This window comes from Natrix helvetica (genome assembly GCF_964273705.1).
Source record: "Natrix helvetica genome assembly, chromosome: 12".
NCBI classification, from domain to species: Eukaryota; Metazoa; Chordata; class Lepidosauria; order Squamata; family Natricidae; genus Natrix; species Natrix helvetica.
In genome coordinates this window covers 20,933,011-20,947,879 of record NC_138556.1, presented here as the reverse complement: position 1 = coordinate 20,947,879, position 14,869 = coordinate 20,933,011, and the positions used below count along the sequence as shown (strand labels likewise).

The window sequence follows — 14,869 nt, the reverse complement described above, 5'->3', positions numbered from 1 at the left end:
GATCAGAGGGCAGGATTGGACACATCAAGGCATCCAGGCAGGTACTATAGATTATGAAGTTTATTTGGAAAGGAGATACATTGGTTTGGATAAGGATCCACTCAGTGTAACAAGTTCTGCAAAAATAGTTACATAATACCCAGAAATTAAAACCACCATCCGTATGTTCTACACACCAAAAAGCAAAGGGGGGGGGGGGGTTGATGTACAGCTTCAGTTACCCATATATTTTGTGGCAAGGACCTAATTTTCAAGCCTGACCTTTGCAGAGCTGCTGCTGCTGCTGCTGCTGGTAAAAGAAGACAACTAGGTTTCTGTACAGCGCACATGTCTTTGCTTCCCATTCACTCGGGAGGTCCTGGAGTTAGAGGGAGCAGCGCTCTTCAAAAGAGATCATGAACTACCCCAAACCCAACAGCCTAACTTACTTAAAATGCCTCCGAAGTGAGGGAAATGTAACTATGTTAAAATAAAAATTTAAAAAGACAAGTTTTCTTATCCAAATCTTTCTGTTCACAAGAGATTTCCAATAAGTTATCTTGAAACCAAGGAGCGAGCAGGTTGAAAGGGCTCAAAATCTTCGTGCAGGTCCACTCTTAAATTGCTTAAATCCAGAACCGCTTCCCTCTGCTTGGAACTGCCGGCAATTTGTAGAACTCTGTTAATGGGTGAAGAATTACTGGAATAAATTTTAAAGAGAAACAGCTATGAGCTTTTGAAGAATAAAAAACTGAAGCCTTAACAGCTGGGCCCTGCTGCCTTTCCAAACACTGCCAACAGGAGTGCCAAAAACTGGCAACAGGCTGCTGCCCTCTGCGGGAGGAATGGCAGAAAAGAACTGGCAGCCACTGGGGTGGGTAGGGACCCCGTGATGGGTAAACCCGTGCTGTAGAAGAAGCCTTCCAAGAGCTGAGACTGCCAACACTTCCCAGCTTCCATTTAGCATCATACCCTGAAAGGATTTATTTATTGTGGACCACCAAGGGCCACACGCTGGACTGTCAACTGCTAAAAGGTTTCAGGTGGGGGGTGGGGGTGGGAAGGAAACAGCATCAAAGGTACCTTGAGTGAGAAGACATCGTGCCGCCTCCGGTTCGGCTCTCCCATCCTCCTTGCTTCGTGGTGATAACTGCTGCCCTGTGAATTGGGGCCATGCCACTCTTTCCTTGGTCCGGCATCACGGCTGTGCCGCTCAACCACATGGCGGTCTTCGTTATAATGCTGGGGAGGAAGGGAGGAAGGTTAATCTAAGACCAGAACAACATCATGCAGCAGGGGGACAAATCTAACCCTTTAGGAAGCCTGGAAGAGAACAGAGCGCTGGTCGACCTCATTTAAATGCTCAGCCTCACAGATTAGGGGTGATTAGCGGAGGGCTGAACCCTTTGCAGCGTCTCTCAGGCCTGGTTCATGGCTGAAGGAGGAGGTGCTGAGTGGGGCCTTCACTGCCAGAGAGACGGGAGAAACAATGCCTCTAAGGTGCTTCTGTCGACACTCGAGATTGGCTTCAGGAAATAGTTATCCAAGTGCATTTCTTGGACGGTGTTAACTGTATGGAGGAGTTCAGACCGTTCCCTATGGCCGCAGCGATCGCTCGGAGGGCTAGAAAGGCAGCCTACATCAAGGGGAGGGCTTCCAGATCCCTTCGCAGGAGGAACACAGCCAAGGCCCTGCTCACTGCCAGCCCATTCTGAGGCTCACCTGTCCGCCACTGCCCCGCTCGATCACTCCCCGCTCCGTCTCTCTGCTTCCATAGCCAGATGCGCTGCTGCGGCTGCCTGCAGGGGCCCCTCTCGCGGCATGTCCAGAGACCTCTCGGCTGGATCTTTCCGTCCTTTCTCTGGGGAAACAAGGAGACATCAGGCTGGCACTCTAAGCTGCCTCCAAGAGGGCTGAACCGAAGGCAATGGTCCCTCGGCCTGCTCCACGGAGGTCCTTGGGCCCAAGCTGTGGGATGCGGCTGTGCCAGAATAGCCCAACCAAAGCCCTCCTCAGCACAGCGCCTGCCCCTGCTTTAGTCACGGATAGGGCCGCCAGCTTGCCATCTCTCACCTGGCATCCCGTTTGTCGGGGTTCATGCCCCCTTCCCCCTTCCAAGAGCTTTGCCGAGAGGGGTTGGGGCCGGATTCTCGTGGGTGCCGGCCATGAGGGATCTTGGGCCTCTCCTGAATGATCACAGTCCTCCTCTCGTCATGGTCTCCCCTCACTTCTCTCCTGTCGCTGTCTCGGAGCTCGTTGCGAGGCTGGGGGGCTTCGTTTCTTCTCGAATCAAAGTTCTTGGGGTACCTCTCAAATGCAGGCTCCTCCCTTCTTCCAGTCGGACGAGTCTTTTTGCCCTCACTTGGGTTGACAAATCGTTCACGCCTGATGAGAAAAGCAAAGTGCGTCTTCCTCGGTTCAATGAAACGTGCCCTTGGACGTCTCGGGGAGCAGCCCAGCAAAGGCGGAAACTCAGAGGAATCTGGCAGTCAGGCACAGACAGACTGGCAAAGCTACGTCACTGGCACGGAAGAACAACAACACAAGACTAGGCCTCCAATAAAAATGCTCAGGCTTAAACAAAAGCTGCCTCTCCATAACAAGCGTGAGGTCCGTGCTCTGTTTTGTACAATTTTTATGCAGCAAGTCATACACAATTCCCTGCAAAAGGGGATTCAAGGTATATATTGCAAGGCAATTTTTAGTCAATTATTTTACCAGCATTATATTTATTCAAATATAACATATTGTAAAATAATCCTTACTGAAAGAATCTCCAAGTGATAAGTAATCTGATAGTAAGAAAGACGTTCACCAAGGCTTTGCATTATGGCCCTAGCTATTCTTAAGAGGTTTGCTCTCTACTTCCCTGGTTTTAAGGTCCTATTATTCTGAAGTTCCTTCGCCAGGGTGCAATGAAGTCACAGAGGGGTCCGTTCTCCGGCCTCTCGTGTTGAAGGTCATTTGGCCTTCCGAACCCCCAGAGCCTCCTCTGCACCCACCTCTCAAAGGATGAGGGCTGCACTGCCGAACCCTCAGAATATCGGCCCCGCTCCCGATGGTCAAAGTCAGTAAAGCGGTTCTGCTGCCGGCTGTAGTCAGAGCCATGGCCGAAGCGGGCATCTGTGTCCAAAGTCATCTTCTTGCTTTCGTTCCAGTAGGTCTCATCTCTTCTAAAAGGGAAGAAATGCCTCAGCCCGTGGAAACCCAAACAGCTGCCCAACCACACGGGGCTCGGCTAGTTATAGGAACCACACCCACGGGACAGCCAAATGGGCTGCTGGTGCCGGCGCCATCCAGACTCGCTCAGGAAGGAGGCCTCCTGTGGCAGGCACCCACTCACCGGTGATCCACATCGTGAGGCCGCTTGAGGGCGTTCCTTTTCTCTTGCTCGTAGCGAAGCTGCTGCTGCTGGCGGCGGAGCTCTTCTCTCTCGTGGGCGATCCGTTCTGCCTCCTTACGTCGCTCCTACGCAGGAGAGAAACACTTGTTGAAGAGGAGGCCCCGGCCTCTGCAGCTTCCCAAATTGCACGGTCCGCACTGAATTTGGGGGCGGGGGAGCGTAATGTCAACATTTTATCCAACATATTGCAGCAAGACTAGCCTAGAAGAAGTCATTTCCAAAAGCCACAGCAAGGACAACTGGTAATACTGTTTCTGAGGGCTGATCTGCACCGAGAGCAAAAGGTTCATTAGTTGGCACGGCAGATACGCAGCTCCCACATTACTTCTAAAGCTTCGTTTTGGGTTCACACACTTCTTAAACATCCAAACTGGGCTGGCACACTTCCAATAAAGTTGGAGCACCGAAACAGCCATTTTGCCCTGAGGTTCAAACACCTCGCAGAAGTTTGGAGTTTGAAATGTTGTGCACACTGCTCCGCAATTAGAGGCACTCCCGAGGGAAGCGAGACAAATGGGGGCCCCCAAACGCACCTGCTCAATCCGAATGCGCTCCCGCTCCAGGCGCTCCCGCTCCATCCTCTCCCGTTCCAACTTCTGCCGCTCTATTTCCAGGCGTTCCCGCTCCCTCTGCAGCCGCTCCCGCTCTTCACGCTCCCGCAGCAGTCGGATCCGCTCGCGCTCCCGCCTCTCACGCTCTGCCATTTCCCTTCGCCTGCAAAGGAGACGTCGCAGAGAGAGGTCGCCCCGGATTAGCATAGGCACAGAACGGCAAGAGAAGAATTGGCTTCAGTTACCAACACTTCTCCTGGGTACCCACAAGGCACGGCCAAATATTTAAAAGCACAAGAGAAACAATCCCAACAATAAAGAAATCCTGATGAATATTACAAGTAATACTACAGAATAGTTAGGTGCCCGTGACATTTTTTTTTTTAAATTAAAAGTTAGGTGCCCGTGACATATTTTAAAAAGTTGGCAGGTGGAAAATTCTATAGGATGCTTTAGAAACCCCCTGCCACCTTCCTACTTCGAACCCCACCCCAGCTGTGGACAGCCCAGAAGAGGAGGCCCCGGGACAGGCTTGCCTCCTGTGTATCAGGTCCCTACAACTCCCTCAGATGTCCCAGGTGAGGCTGCACCTGAATGGAAAAGGAGGTTGCCCAGCCCTTCCCTGGGGGACAAGATGGTTTGGAAAAAAGCTCTCTCTTTTTCTGGCTTCAGGCAGTTGCTCATCTGTCCTTGTGGTGCTTCCGGAAAAGCCACTTCTGAGCCTACCTTCTGAGCTCCACAGCACGCCGTATTCGTTCCAATCGTGCGATGTGTTCCCTCATGCGTTGCTCCTTCATTTTCTCAAAAGGCAAAATGTCCTTTCTGCCTCGGTAGTCTCTGAACTTCATTTTATCGTGAAGAAAACGCTCTTTGTTCCTTAACATTGGTGGCTGGAGACAAGTTACACAAATGCAGATTTAGCAACAGTTGTTGAAATCCGTAAAAGGTAAAGGTTTCCCTTGCACATATGTGCTAGTCATTCCCGACTTTGAAATCTCCATTTCAAAGCCGAAGAGCCAGCACTGCCCAAAGACGTCTCCGTGGTCATGTGGCCGGCATGACTCAATGCCGAAGGCACACAGAACACTGTTACCTTCCCACCAAAGGTGGTTCCTATTTTTCTATCTGCATTTTTACATGCTTTCGAATTGCTAGGTTGGCAGAAGTTGGGACATCACTCCGTTATGCAGCGCTAGGGATTTGAACTGCCAACCTTTCTGATCGACAAGTTCATAGTCTTAGCCACTGAGCCACTGCGTCCCTTTGTTGAAATCCTTACTATGGATTAATGCATTAGACGTTCAGATGTTTCACTTTGAACTATCCTAACAGCAAAGCTTGATGTTGGGCAAAGCTGTGATTCGAATGCAAAATCCTTCAAACACCCTCAAATACTCAGGATGCCTCTTGGTCAAAGCACTCAGTTGAGGAACAATTCTAAGACAGAGCTAAAAATAGCCATTTTGTGAAGTTTCACACTTAAGATAGTTGAAAAGAGAACATTTCTCACACACTCTCTCTAATATCAGAAAGGAAAAAAAGTTAAGCCACTAAGAGCATTTTGTGAGAAGAAATGTTTTTTTGGTCTCCGTATCAGCAGCACTGTGGGTTGTGCTGGAGAAGTACTTGGTGAGCCTGCCCCCTGCTGGGAGGAAAAGTCATTTGACCATCTCCGCCTTCCAACTAACCTCAGAACTCTGCTTTTAGATATATTTGCAAATCTTGCTACCTCCACCTACAGGTTTAGAAAGTAGCAACTATTCTCTTCATTGTCACTTGCCTAGGCTTGCATTTTTACGTACCTTGTCAAATCTTCCTCTTCTTATGGTCCTTGGGTGAATCTGATCTCCTTTAGTTTGGTCTAAAATGACCATATGACTTGGACTTTTTACACCTTTAGAAGAAAAAGAGACACATTTAACACCGAAGGAAAAATTCCCAGATGGATCTGCAACCTTGCCCGCAGAAAAACAACTTGATGCTCTCCAGCCATGCTGAATGTATACTCCTTAGAAACTATTTATCAGTATAGCTTTATTTATGGCAATACGGGTAATTTATCAAGAACGAAAGAAAAGCCTTTGGCTGCAAAAGATAAAGTTCCCAATCTTAGATTCACTCACTCTTAGGTCGATCAAGGTCCCACAGCAGGGGGCCTTTTGACCAAACCAGAGGGAGGGGCCAGTACAATACACCTGGAGCCATTTGCCAAAAATGGCCAATCTGAGTAAGACTTGGTGTCAGACTAGCCACAACCTAAACCTCTGAACAGAGATGATCCTTGGCTCCGTTTGTTGAGAAAGGTATGATTTTATTACTAGCGCTTAGCCAGAGTTCAGAATTGTGTGCCCAAATCTCCAGGTTCTACTCCCCCCCCCAACTGTCCCTTGCTGCCCACCCCATGTAACCGATCAAATCCACGCAAGATGTTTTCATAAAGGTCAGTCCAAGTGCAGCTTAGCCTGCAGGCCCCTCCTACTTCCAGCTGGGTGACTTTGGGGCTTGAGGAGGTAGTCTCTACTTTCCATTCCCCAAGCATCCCCCTCCTCACAGTTCAGGACAGTCTGTCACTGCAATGAGCATAAGTGAGCAACAGCGACCGCTGACCCTTGGACTAAGGGCCATTGTGCCCCCCCGCCTCCTAGGTAAGGAAGCCCCTGGACGTACTTGGCCGCTTCCTGTCCTCAGGGGTCTTAGCAGGCTCTTGGCTGGTGCAGCCAGATCCACTATCACTCTTCTCATCCTTCCCATCGGGCTTCCTCATATCCTTGTTCTCTTTCTTCTCAGATTTATCAGCTTTCTTGTCCTCCTTTTTGGAGGGAGTTCTGTTAAAAAATAGGAGTAACAACACAAACAGTGAAGAACTTGCTTCCAGAAAAATTCAGTTTATTTGAAGGGAGTTAGGTATGACTAAGTTATGTATTCTCTTTAAGGCAGGTTTCTGAAACCACAGAGTCAAAGCTGGTGTGTGTGTGTGTGTGTGTGTGTGTGTGTGTTGGGGGGGGGGGATATGTTCCGCAGAGCTTCCAAACCTTTTACGTGCCGAACAACTAGCTCTTTGCAAACACTTTAGACAGACAACTAAATTTGGGGATGTGCAGAGCTCTTACTTGCTGCTTTTGTCACTTGATGTAGTCTTTTTTTCTCCAGGGTTCCTGCCAGAGCCAGATTTCTCATCACTTTCTTTCTTCAGTTCTTTTTTGGAAGGATCACCTTTGACCTGTAGAGATATGTATTATGTACACACACGGACATTCATATGCATGCACAATTATGAATAAAAGGGAGCATCAAGTCTTAAACGCCAATCCCCAAGAATCCTTCTGCACTGAACTCGACCGCTCCCACCATCACCTGACCGACGGGGGCCCTTCCCTCTCCTGTTAAGGGAAGGGTGGGAAGAGGAGCCTCCCCACCAGGCTCCAAAGGGAGTCCTGACACACTCCAAAGAGTCCGTCCTCCACAACGGAGCTTCTCCACTGCAACTTTTGCACAGGATTCCGAGCCGCTAATGGCCGGCCTGGCCCACTTCTCAAATCTGGCCTGTCTCCAGGCTCTTTTTTTTCTTCAAAACAGGTCGTTGGCAGGAACCCTTTTCCTCAACTCTGCAGGCTTCCTGCACGAGGACTGGCTTCCTGCAGCCCAAGGTTTCTTGAAGGAAACACAAGAGGCTGCTGCTAAAATCAATCTGGTGGCGCCCCCTCTCCTCCCCTCTCCTCCTCCTCCTCCTCGCTCTAGAGACTCTGGCCGTGCGTCATCCCACCTACTTTCTCAACAGAAATCTGCTGCCCATGGAGCTCTGTGCGGTGAAGGTGGGCAATGCACCTTGCCACTTCGGTGCTCGAGGACATGGTCACGATGCCGTAGCACTTTGCCCCAGGGCTTCGGGCACTGGTGACCACCTTTGCGGCAAGGACCTACAAAAGCCAAGAACAACCATGAAGCGCATTTGGACATTAAGGTATCCTTTTGCTACTCTGGCCCTGCAACTGAACCCTCGGGGGCTTTAGCGGCCTGTCTTCATTTGGGAGAAACCGGTCCTACTTGGGGGCTCTATCGCCACTTCTACCTTATCTGTTCACCTTTCCTAGGGCCCTTTTGTAGGAATGCTACCAAAAGGGAAAAGAGTTTTAAGGGCAGGAAAATCACTAAAAGGGGCCTCTTCCCCAGGAACCCACTGCAAGCAGCCTGCTTGTTTAGGTGGGCCAAAACGCTGTACAGGGTGGCTTGGCCAGGTGAAGAGGGCCACTACCACAGCCTCTTGGCTATTCTGGTTTACTCAAGAGTCAGTGTACTACCTGAGTGCAGGTGTGCAAATCTCTGCGCTTTCTCTTATATTTAGTTCTTCTAGCATGTGCTGTGCCCTCAAGTGCTTAAGCACACAAGACACAGAACAGAATCCCAGGAAGAATGCCCTTCTCTTTCCTTAGCCGTCCTTTTTGCAATATAAATTATGTACTTCATCTTAGAAGTCATAATAATGAAAATATATGGTATTTTAAACTCCAGCCAATACTTTCCTAAGCCTTGACTGCCCCTGCTTCTTTAACCAAAAAAAAAACACCACCTGACAGCCCATAGAAGGGAAGAGCAACATCATCATTTCCCAGTATATGACAAAGCATAAATACACACCCACCCTTTCACCAGAGCTATGGGTCAAAGGACATGGGAAACGACCATCCAAACCCCTCCTTGGCCGAAAATCCAATTCCATTCATGGTCTCATATCTTTTAGCCTGTTCATTCATCTGGGCAAATACAGAATAAGCCCCTCTTCTCACAAGGGTTGGGTTGCTGATCAGACTAGTTATAGGATCCTATGAGCGCACCATAGCGTATTGCACTGTAGATTGTTAATATAGTCAGCAAAACATTTTCCTTTTGTTTACACAGCTCTCTGGCGCAACCCTGGATTGCCACCTCAAAGTTATTAGTCGCCCCTCTCCAGCCAAGCCATACCTTGCCATACTTGCCAAAGAGGTTTTTCAGATCAGCAGCTTTAGTGTTGGAGGACAATCCACTAACCCATAAGTTCTTAGTGGAGCTGCTCCCGCTGCTGGCACTTCCTACAGTGGAATTCGGCAGAAAAATGTTTCAAGGTCAATTGACACAAATATCACCAGCATAGTAAAGGGAAGCAAAAACTCTTTTCTTCTGATAAGAAGCCATGTGTAAAGAGAACAAGGGATGAGACTGCAGGTTTTGGGATTAGTTCCAACCTACAGCAGATGTATCAAACCGCAGATAATCACCACCTGCGAAAGGCTTTTTTTAAAAGGAAAAACAATTGCCACCTTCGCACAATTCGACTGCAAGCAAGATGGTAGAGAGCCGCTGTCAGACCAGGGCACTGAGAAGAGGCAGAGGGCAAATTCTCTAGCCTGCCAGTACATGATGCGGCCTTTGGGGTCTCTGGCATCTCTACTTTGTAGCTTCGTGAAGCTAGTGACAGTGAAGCCAACGAGAACTGCAAAAGACATTGGGGTCCCCAATTCCTGGGCCAAGGCCCATTGGGAACTGGGTTGCGCAAGTGGCGGGCGAGCAAAGGTGCATTTGCACAAGCAGCACACGCACACACACAAGACCATCCATCCCCTCTCCCCCCCTGCCGCTGGTCCACAGAGCTAGAAAGGTTGGGAACGGACCACTGCCCTAGATTGTGACATGACTGCTTCTTGCCAGCTTCAGTTTCTTCTTCCCCCTCCCACATTGCTTGAAGAATTGACTGCTTCCCACTTTTTTAAAAGACCCAGGTACCTTCTATTTTGTTATATATCCTTATCTTTTCAAAGTTGTAATTATGAACCGGCTGACCTGTCTTGTAGGATATATGCCAAACCATTTAAACGTCCATATAAACAATTTATATAATTGGAAAATAATTTAATTCACAACATTTAAAATTGTTCTTTCAATAACTTTTTACAATCAAAGCATTATTTTTCATGCCTCGACAAAGAATATTTCTTCACTCTCTTCAAGAAACATTTCTATACCAAACCTCCTTTTGAAATCATTAATATTAAGCGTTAATATTATCTTAGCTGCTTGCATTCCTCAAACTCCTCTTACTGTGGAAATACAAGAGAGCAGAAATGCGCCACGTGCTTTTAACTGCATAATCAGGCAGAAAATCCATCATGTTCAGCAGGAGAATCCCGGTCCCCAATTCTATAGAGCAGCGATGGCGAACCTTTTTTGGCTCGCGTGCCACAAGTGGGGGGAGCACAGGGGGGGTCATGTGCGGGCGTGCTGCACCCATAATGCAATGCAGAACCCCCAGTGCGCATGCACGCACAACGCGCGACACCCCCCCCCCCCATTTTTACATGCTTTTTTTGCCCTCCCCAGGCTCCAGAGGCTTTATAGGAGCCTGGGGAGGGTGAAAAGAGCCTCCCCCGCCGGAGGCCCTCGGGAGGCTTCAGGGACCGTCCGGAGGCTTCCCTGAAGCCTTTGGAGAGCTCAAAAAGGATCCTCCGAGCAAACCGGAAGTGACTCGCGTGCCCTGACAAATGGCTCCGCATGCCACCTGTGGCACGCGTGCCATAGGTTCCCCATCACTGCTATAGAGAAACCAATTTCAGCACCAGAAAGGAAACTCCTACAGTTTGGAATCAGTTTTCCAACAAGGTGGCTTTCTCTTAGCATCACCAAACAGAAAGCATGACCAAAGCCCCCAAGTGGGAAGCCAGTCATCCCCGAATTCTCCATCCCCTTTCTTTTCCAGGGTTTTCAATTTAGAGATCAGTTACATTCTCAAGAGTAAGGGACCCCACCCAAACTCAGAAACCCCCAAAGCCAAATCTCCCAAATGAAAGGCAGCCTTCTGTTCAAAAGGGTTTTCAAATCAGGCAACGAGAAACAGTAAGCCAAAGAAAGGAAGCAGCTGAAGGAGCATTTCCCCCGCAAGGAGACCTAGCAGCAAGTCTCCCTGCTCCCTTCCCCAAGTCAAAGCGCCCGCTTCTTCTGCAGACACAGAAGCGCATTACCTTTGTCATCTTTGGAGGTGCTCTTGCTTTCTTTAGACTCCTTGGCCAAGCTAGGAGGAGGAACAAATCAGAGACTGAACAAGCGGAACTTGCTTGTTGAGAATCTTACGCTATTAACCCAATCATTAAAAGGGGGGGGGGGGAGGAGAATGAGGTGCGTGAGTAAAAGCAGGAATGCACTGCAATTGGAGGATAAGTGATCTCCCCGCATCATGGCTTCTTGCAGATTCTCCCTAAGATGCCTGAAGATCTAGATTTTCTGACAATTTTATTCAGTGGATATATGGTAATCTTCTCCACATTTCAGGACTGGGACTTGGCTTCATTTTGGTGTTTCTCAGAACTGAGAGTTGTTCATTATCATCACAAGGCTACTTAAAACTTGACTATTTGAAAAAACAAAAAATCAAATGCTGTCAATTCGTCAATGCTTATACGAAGATCCTGATTTTTTTTTTAAACAAAAAAACCACAGGTAACTTACAGCCATCAAAATATTTTACAGGCAGGAGCATAAGATACTAATTATAAGTTTCTTGTTGCTACCACCTTAATGCAGAGTGATCTTATTGAATGCTGGCAGTACCTTAAAGAACTGACATAGAAAGACAAACCTCATTGCTTGACCAGAGGTCCCAGTAGACGAGGGACCTTTCTTCAAAGTATCCTTGTCTTTGTCTCCAGATTCTGCTTTCTTCGAGCTTTCTCGGGCTTCCTTCTTGACAGGCTCCCCCATCGCGCCGTCTTCCTTCTTACCATCTTTATGGTTCTTGGTCATCTCATAATCTTTGCCTTCTTTCTCCAAACTCGGTGCATTGGCATCTTGCCCATCTTTTGACTTGCTTGCTTCTGAATCTGTAATTTTCAGATTTTTACCTGTTTCCAGAAGGTCATCTCCATCAAAATCCAGAGTGATGGCATCTTCGGCCTGGATTGTAACCGATATGTTATCATCATCAGCTTCTTTCAGAGAGACGTTAGCTTCCATCTCTTCCTGAGCCGAGTGATCAGCCTCAGCTAGGCTCTCTTCTGAACGAAGAGCTTTAGATACTTCTTGTGTACCATCACCAGAACCTGCTTTATCTAAGAGGATTTAACAGGAATAAATATGGCAAAACAAGAAGTTTAAACATTTTCATATGCATAAGCTAGAAGAGAGGACCTAGAAAATACAAAGCCAGTTATTAGAACTGATGGAAGGTTAGGGAAGAACATAAGGGGCATTAACATATAAACCCAGGATCATTCATTCTTCATGGTAAACAAATTTTCTAGACAAAAACACCAATCCTGAACAGGGTTCAGACAATGATTCCATCCGGGAGACACCTGCTCTTCAGTACAGGTATCTGGCCTCCATTACGGGCTTCTGTGTGCAGATCTGCTGCTCTTTGTGGCTTAAGGAGGCAGCAACAGCCAAAGTCAAGGCCGCTACACGTCTAGGGATCGAGGGCTTCATCTTCCCGTCCGCTTCTGAGGGCCCAACGCCTTCACCTACACTGTGTTGCCTCTTGCTGCCAGCTGCACTGTCATTCCAAAGACTGGCTGCATGTCTTCATGTACGCCAGCCAAAGTTCACCCTGGATTGGCAATCTTCATCCAAAGGCCAGCTGGTCAACGTCCTCAATCCTGCCGTTGGGCTCACTCCCGGCACTCTTGCTTTCCCTGAAGAGGCTTCGTCCCTTGTGGGACTCCTTCGAAAGGCCGAGCCTGAGCTTGCACATGTTAAGGGTCCATTTAATGATGGCATCTCTTCATTGAAGTCACAATGATTCCATCATGTCCTTTAGACTACAACCTGCAAGATTCTGAAGGGAGCTCACAAGAGGAATTTCTTCAACGGAGTCTTGAGAGTTTCATCCAGTTTGGCTTTGAGGAGTATCACTGAGGAGATGACTCTCATTTATAGCTTTAAAGGAAGGCGTGACAATTGCCAGAGCATGAAGGAAGGGTATGGTGCACAGTCTGAAGGGCTTTTCAATTCCATTCTGTAGAGCATTTAGTTTTCGTTGGGCAGCTATTGGTTACTGCAGTGCAAGGTGCAGCGTAGACATCAAGACTTACCGTGTCCACAAGGCTTACATTGAAAGAATTTAGCATCTTTTGTCCAGTAAGGCCATATGTACGGATCCAGGGAAGTAGGTGATGTTGGAGGATCAAAGCCAATCGAGCAGAGGTTCAGCCACTGTCCTTGGTAATGGCTCTTACTATGGAGATGACTTTTAAGGAGCAAACCAAGGTATTTGTTATTTCCAAAGGGTGGGGTAGGGTAGGAGCAACCTGAAGTATGTTAGTACATTCAAAACTCTATTGAAATTAAAACATACCTCTCTCATTCTCTTCTCCGTCCTGCCAATTAAAGAAAAAAGAAATAAACATTCTGAAATGACGTTCGGGTTACCAAGAAAACAAACTGCCATTCATTTACAGGAGCAAAGATATGCAATTTGAACACTATGGAGTGCTCAATTAGTTTTCCCCTTTATAGAAATCTATATGCAGTTGAATTTTTTTTGTTCTCTAATCACAGCTGCAATTAGTTCATTGTATCTACTATCTAGAAAGGATATTCAAAACATATAACGTGATGCAGCTGGGAGAGGCACTGCCACTTTTCTGTGACCAATTTTTCAGAAAATCAAGAAATTCTCAGAGAAAAATCAGATAGTCTATCTGTGCTGAGTTCCGCATTTGAGCAACCTGGTACTTCCTTGTGAATACTGAGGGTTGCGGTATTGAAAATCAGCAAACATTCCTTTTTCTCAGATTAAATCACTTCAGTTTTCCAACAGAATGTGAGCAACATTTGATGGATGATCACAAAATCTGGCATCATCACACCCTTATTTTATCAGAAGCACCAGACCATGAAGGGGGAAGAGAGGCCCCACAATAAAAGCAGGGATACCTAGAAATGAAGCCAACAGAAAATGAATATTTAAAGAAATACCAGGTTTTGTGTCATTCTACGTCAGAAACGGAGGCTTGTCCTACAAGTCACTCCTACACAAACATACAGGTAGTGACTTCACCATTCGTAAGAAGCACCAGATAACCTGACATAAGCCAGAGGTGTACATATCTTTTTGGATACTGCAAAAAAATATCAGACTTCAAACAGGCCAATATTATTATTCTACAGTAGGTTAAATGCAGCTACTTCCAGCTTCTCAGTAAATCTTTCAAAAGCTATTTAGGAACTTACATGAGTGGGAGCAAAACTGTCATCTTCCAGATCTTGAATATCGATGCACTAAAATGAAGAAATAAACCAAAGCAGACTAAACAAGCTGGCTTACTAGGAATATGTAAACATTGATGTATTAATAGTAAACTTGCATTTGGGCAACCAATTCTAAGTAGCTGCTGCACTGAGTCACCAGGAAGGCATCCAAGCAAGACCTGGTAATTTGGCAAACTCTTCTTGGGGGATTCCTCTGAAGTAGCAGCCCTGCCTAGCCAGCAATGAGCCCCAAAGAGGCTCCAACATCTCTAGCTTCACTTATACCACATTCCACTTTAGGCTTCTTTCCAGACATGTTTATGGCAGTTTCAAAAATTGAGATGATTCAAAGCACACTGAAGTCATTAAAGAGGACAGCTTAGTTAATGGATCACCGTCTCCCCATAAACTAAGTTATAGCTAATAATGTAGAGCCACAAAAATACCCTAAACAAGAAACGTCCTCTAGCCATAACACAATACTGAATATGCTTCTTTTCCTTGCTTTCACCCAAATTTTTGTGATGAAGAGCTAACCTCCACACCTTTTAGGCATACTACACGAATGTAGTCACTCAAAAGGACAGTAACATTCGACATGGGACTTCACAAACCATAGTTGGAGCAAAGCACAAGGAATGCTGAGCCAGGATCAAGTACATCAGGGTCTACTGCTAGCTCTGCAGGACAAAAAGACTTCCAGCCATCATTTCTTCAGGAA

At 47.2% G+C, this 14,869-nt stretch overlaps 1 protein-coding gene across 1 annotated transcript in view; it reads right to left on the bottom strand.

Moving 5' to 3' along the window:
- Positions 1-45: 45 nt before the first annotated feature.
- The window catches only part of SLTM (SAFB like transcription modulator), a 17,371-nt gene continuing 2,547 nt past the window's right edge, over positions 46-14,869 (bottom strand). The window contains 19 exon segments of the mRNA XM_081965066.1: positions 46-627; positions 630-679; positions 1,063-1,098; positions 1,100-1,221; positions 1,702-1,840; positions 2,053-2,364; positions 2,982-3,152; positions 3,323-3,447; positions 3,916-4,096; positions 4,660-4,823; positions 5,736-5,827; positions 6,601-6,758; positions 7,044-7,153; positions 7,701-7,850; positions 8,896-9,002; positions 10,926-10,975; positions 11,540-12,008; positions 13,253-13,274; positions 14,131-14,178. Of these exon segments, the coding sequence (XP_081821192.1) occupies positions 572-627; positions 630-679; positions 1,063-1,098; positions 1,100-1,221; positions 1,702-1,840; positions 2,053-2,364; positions 2,982-3,152; positions 3,323-3,447; positions 3,916-4,096; positions 4,660-4,823; positions 5,736-5,827; positions 6,601-6,758; positions 7,044-7,153; positions 7,701-7,850; positions 8,896-9,002; positions 10,926-10,975; positions 11,540-12,008; positions 13,253-13,274; positions 14,131-14,178 (2,562 nt within the window). The 3' untranslated portion in view covers positions 46-571.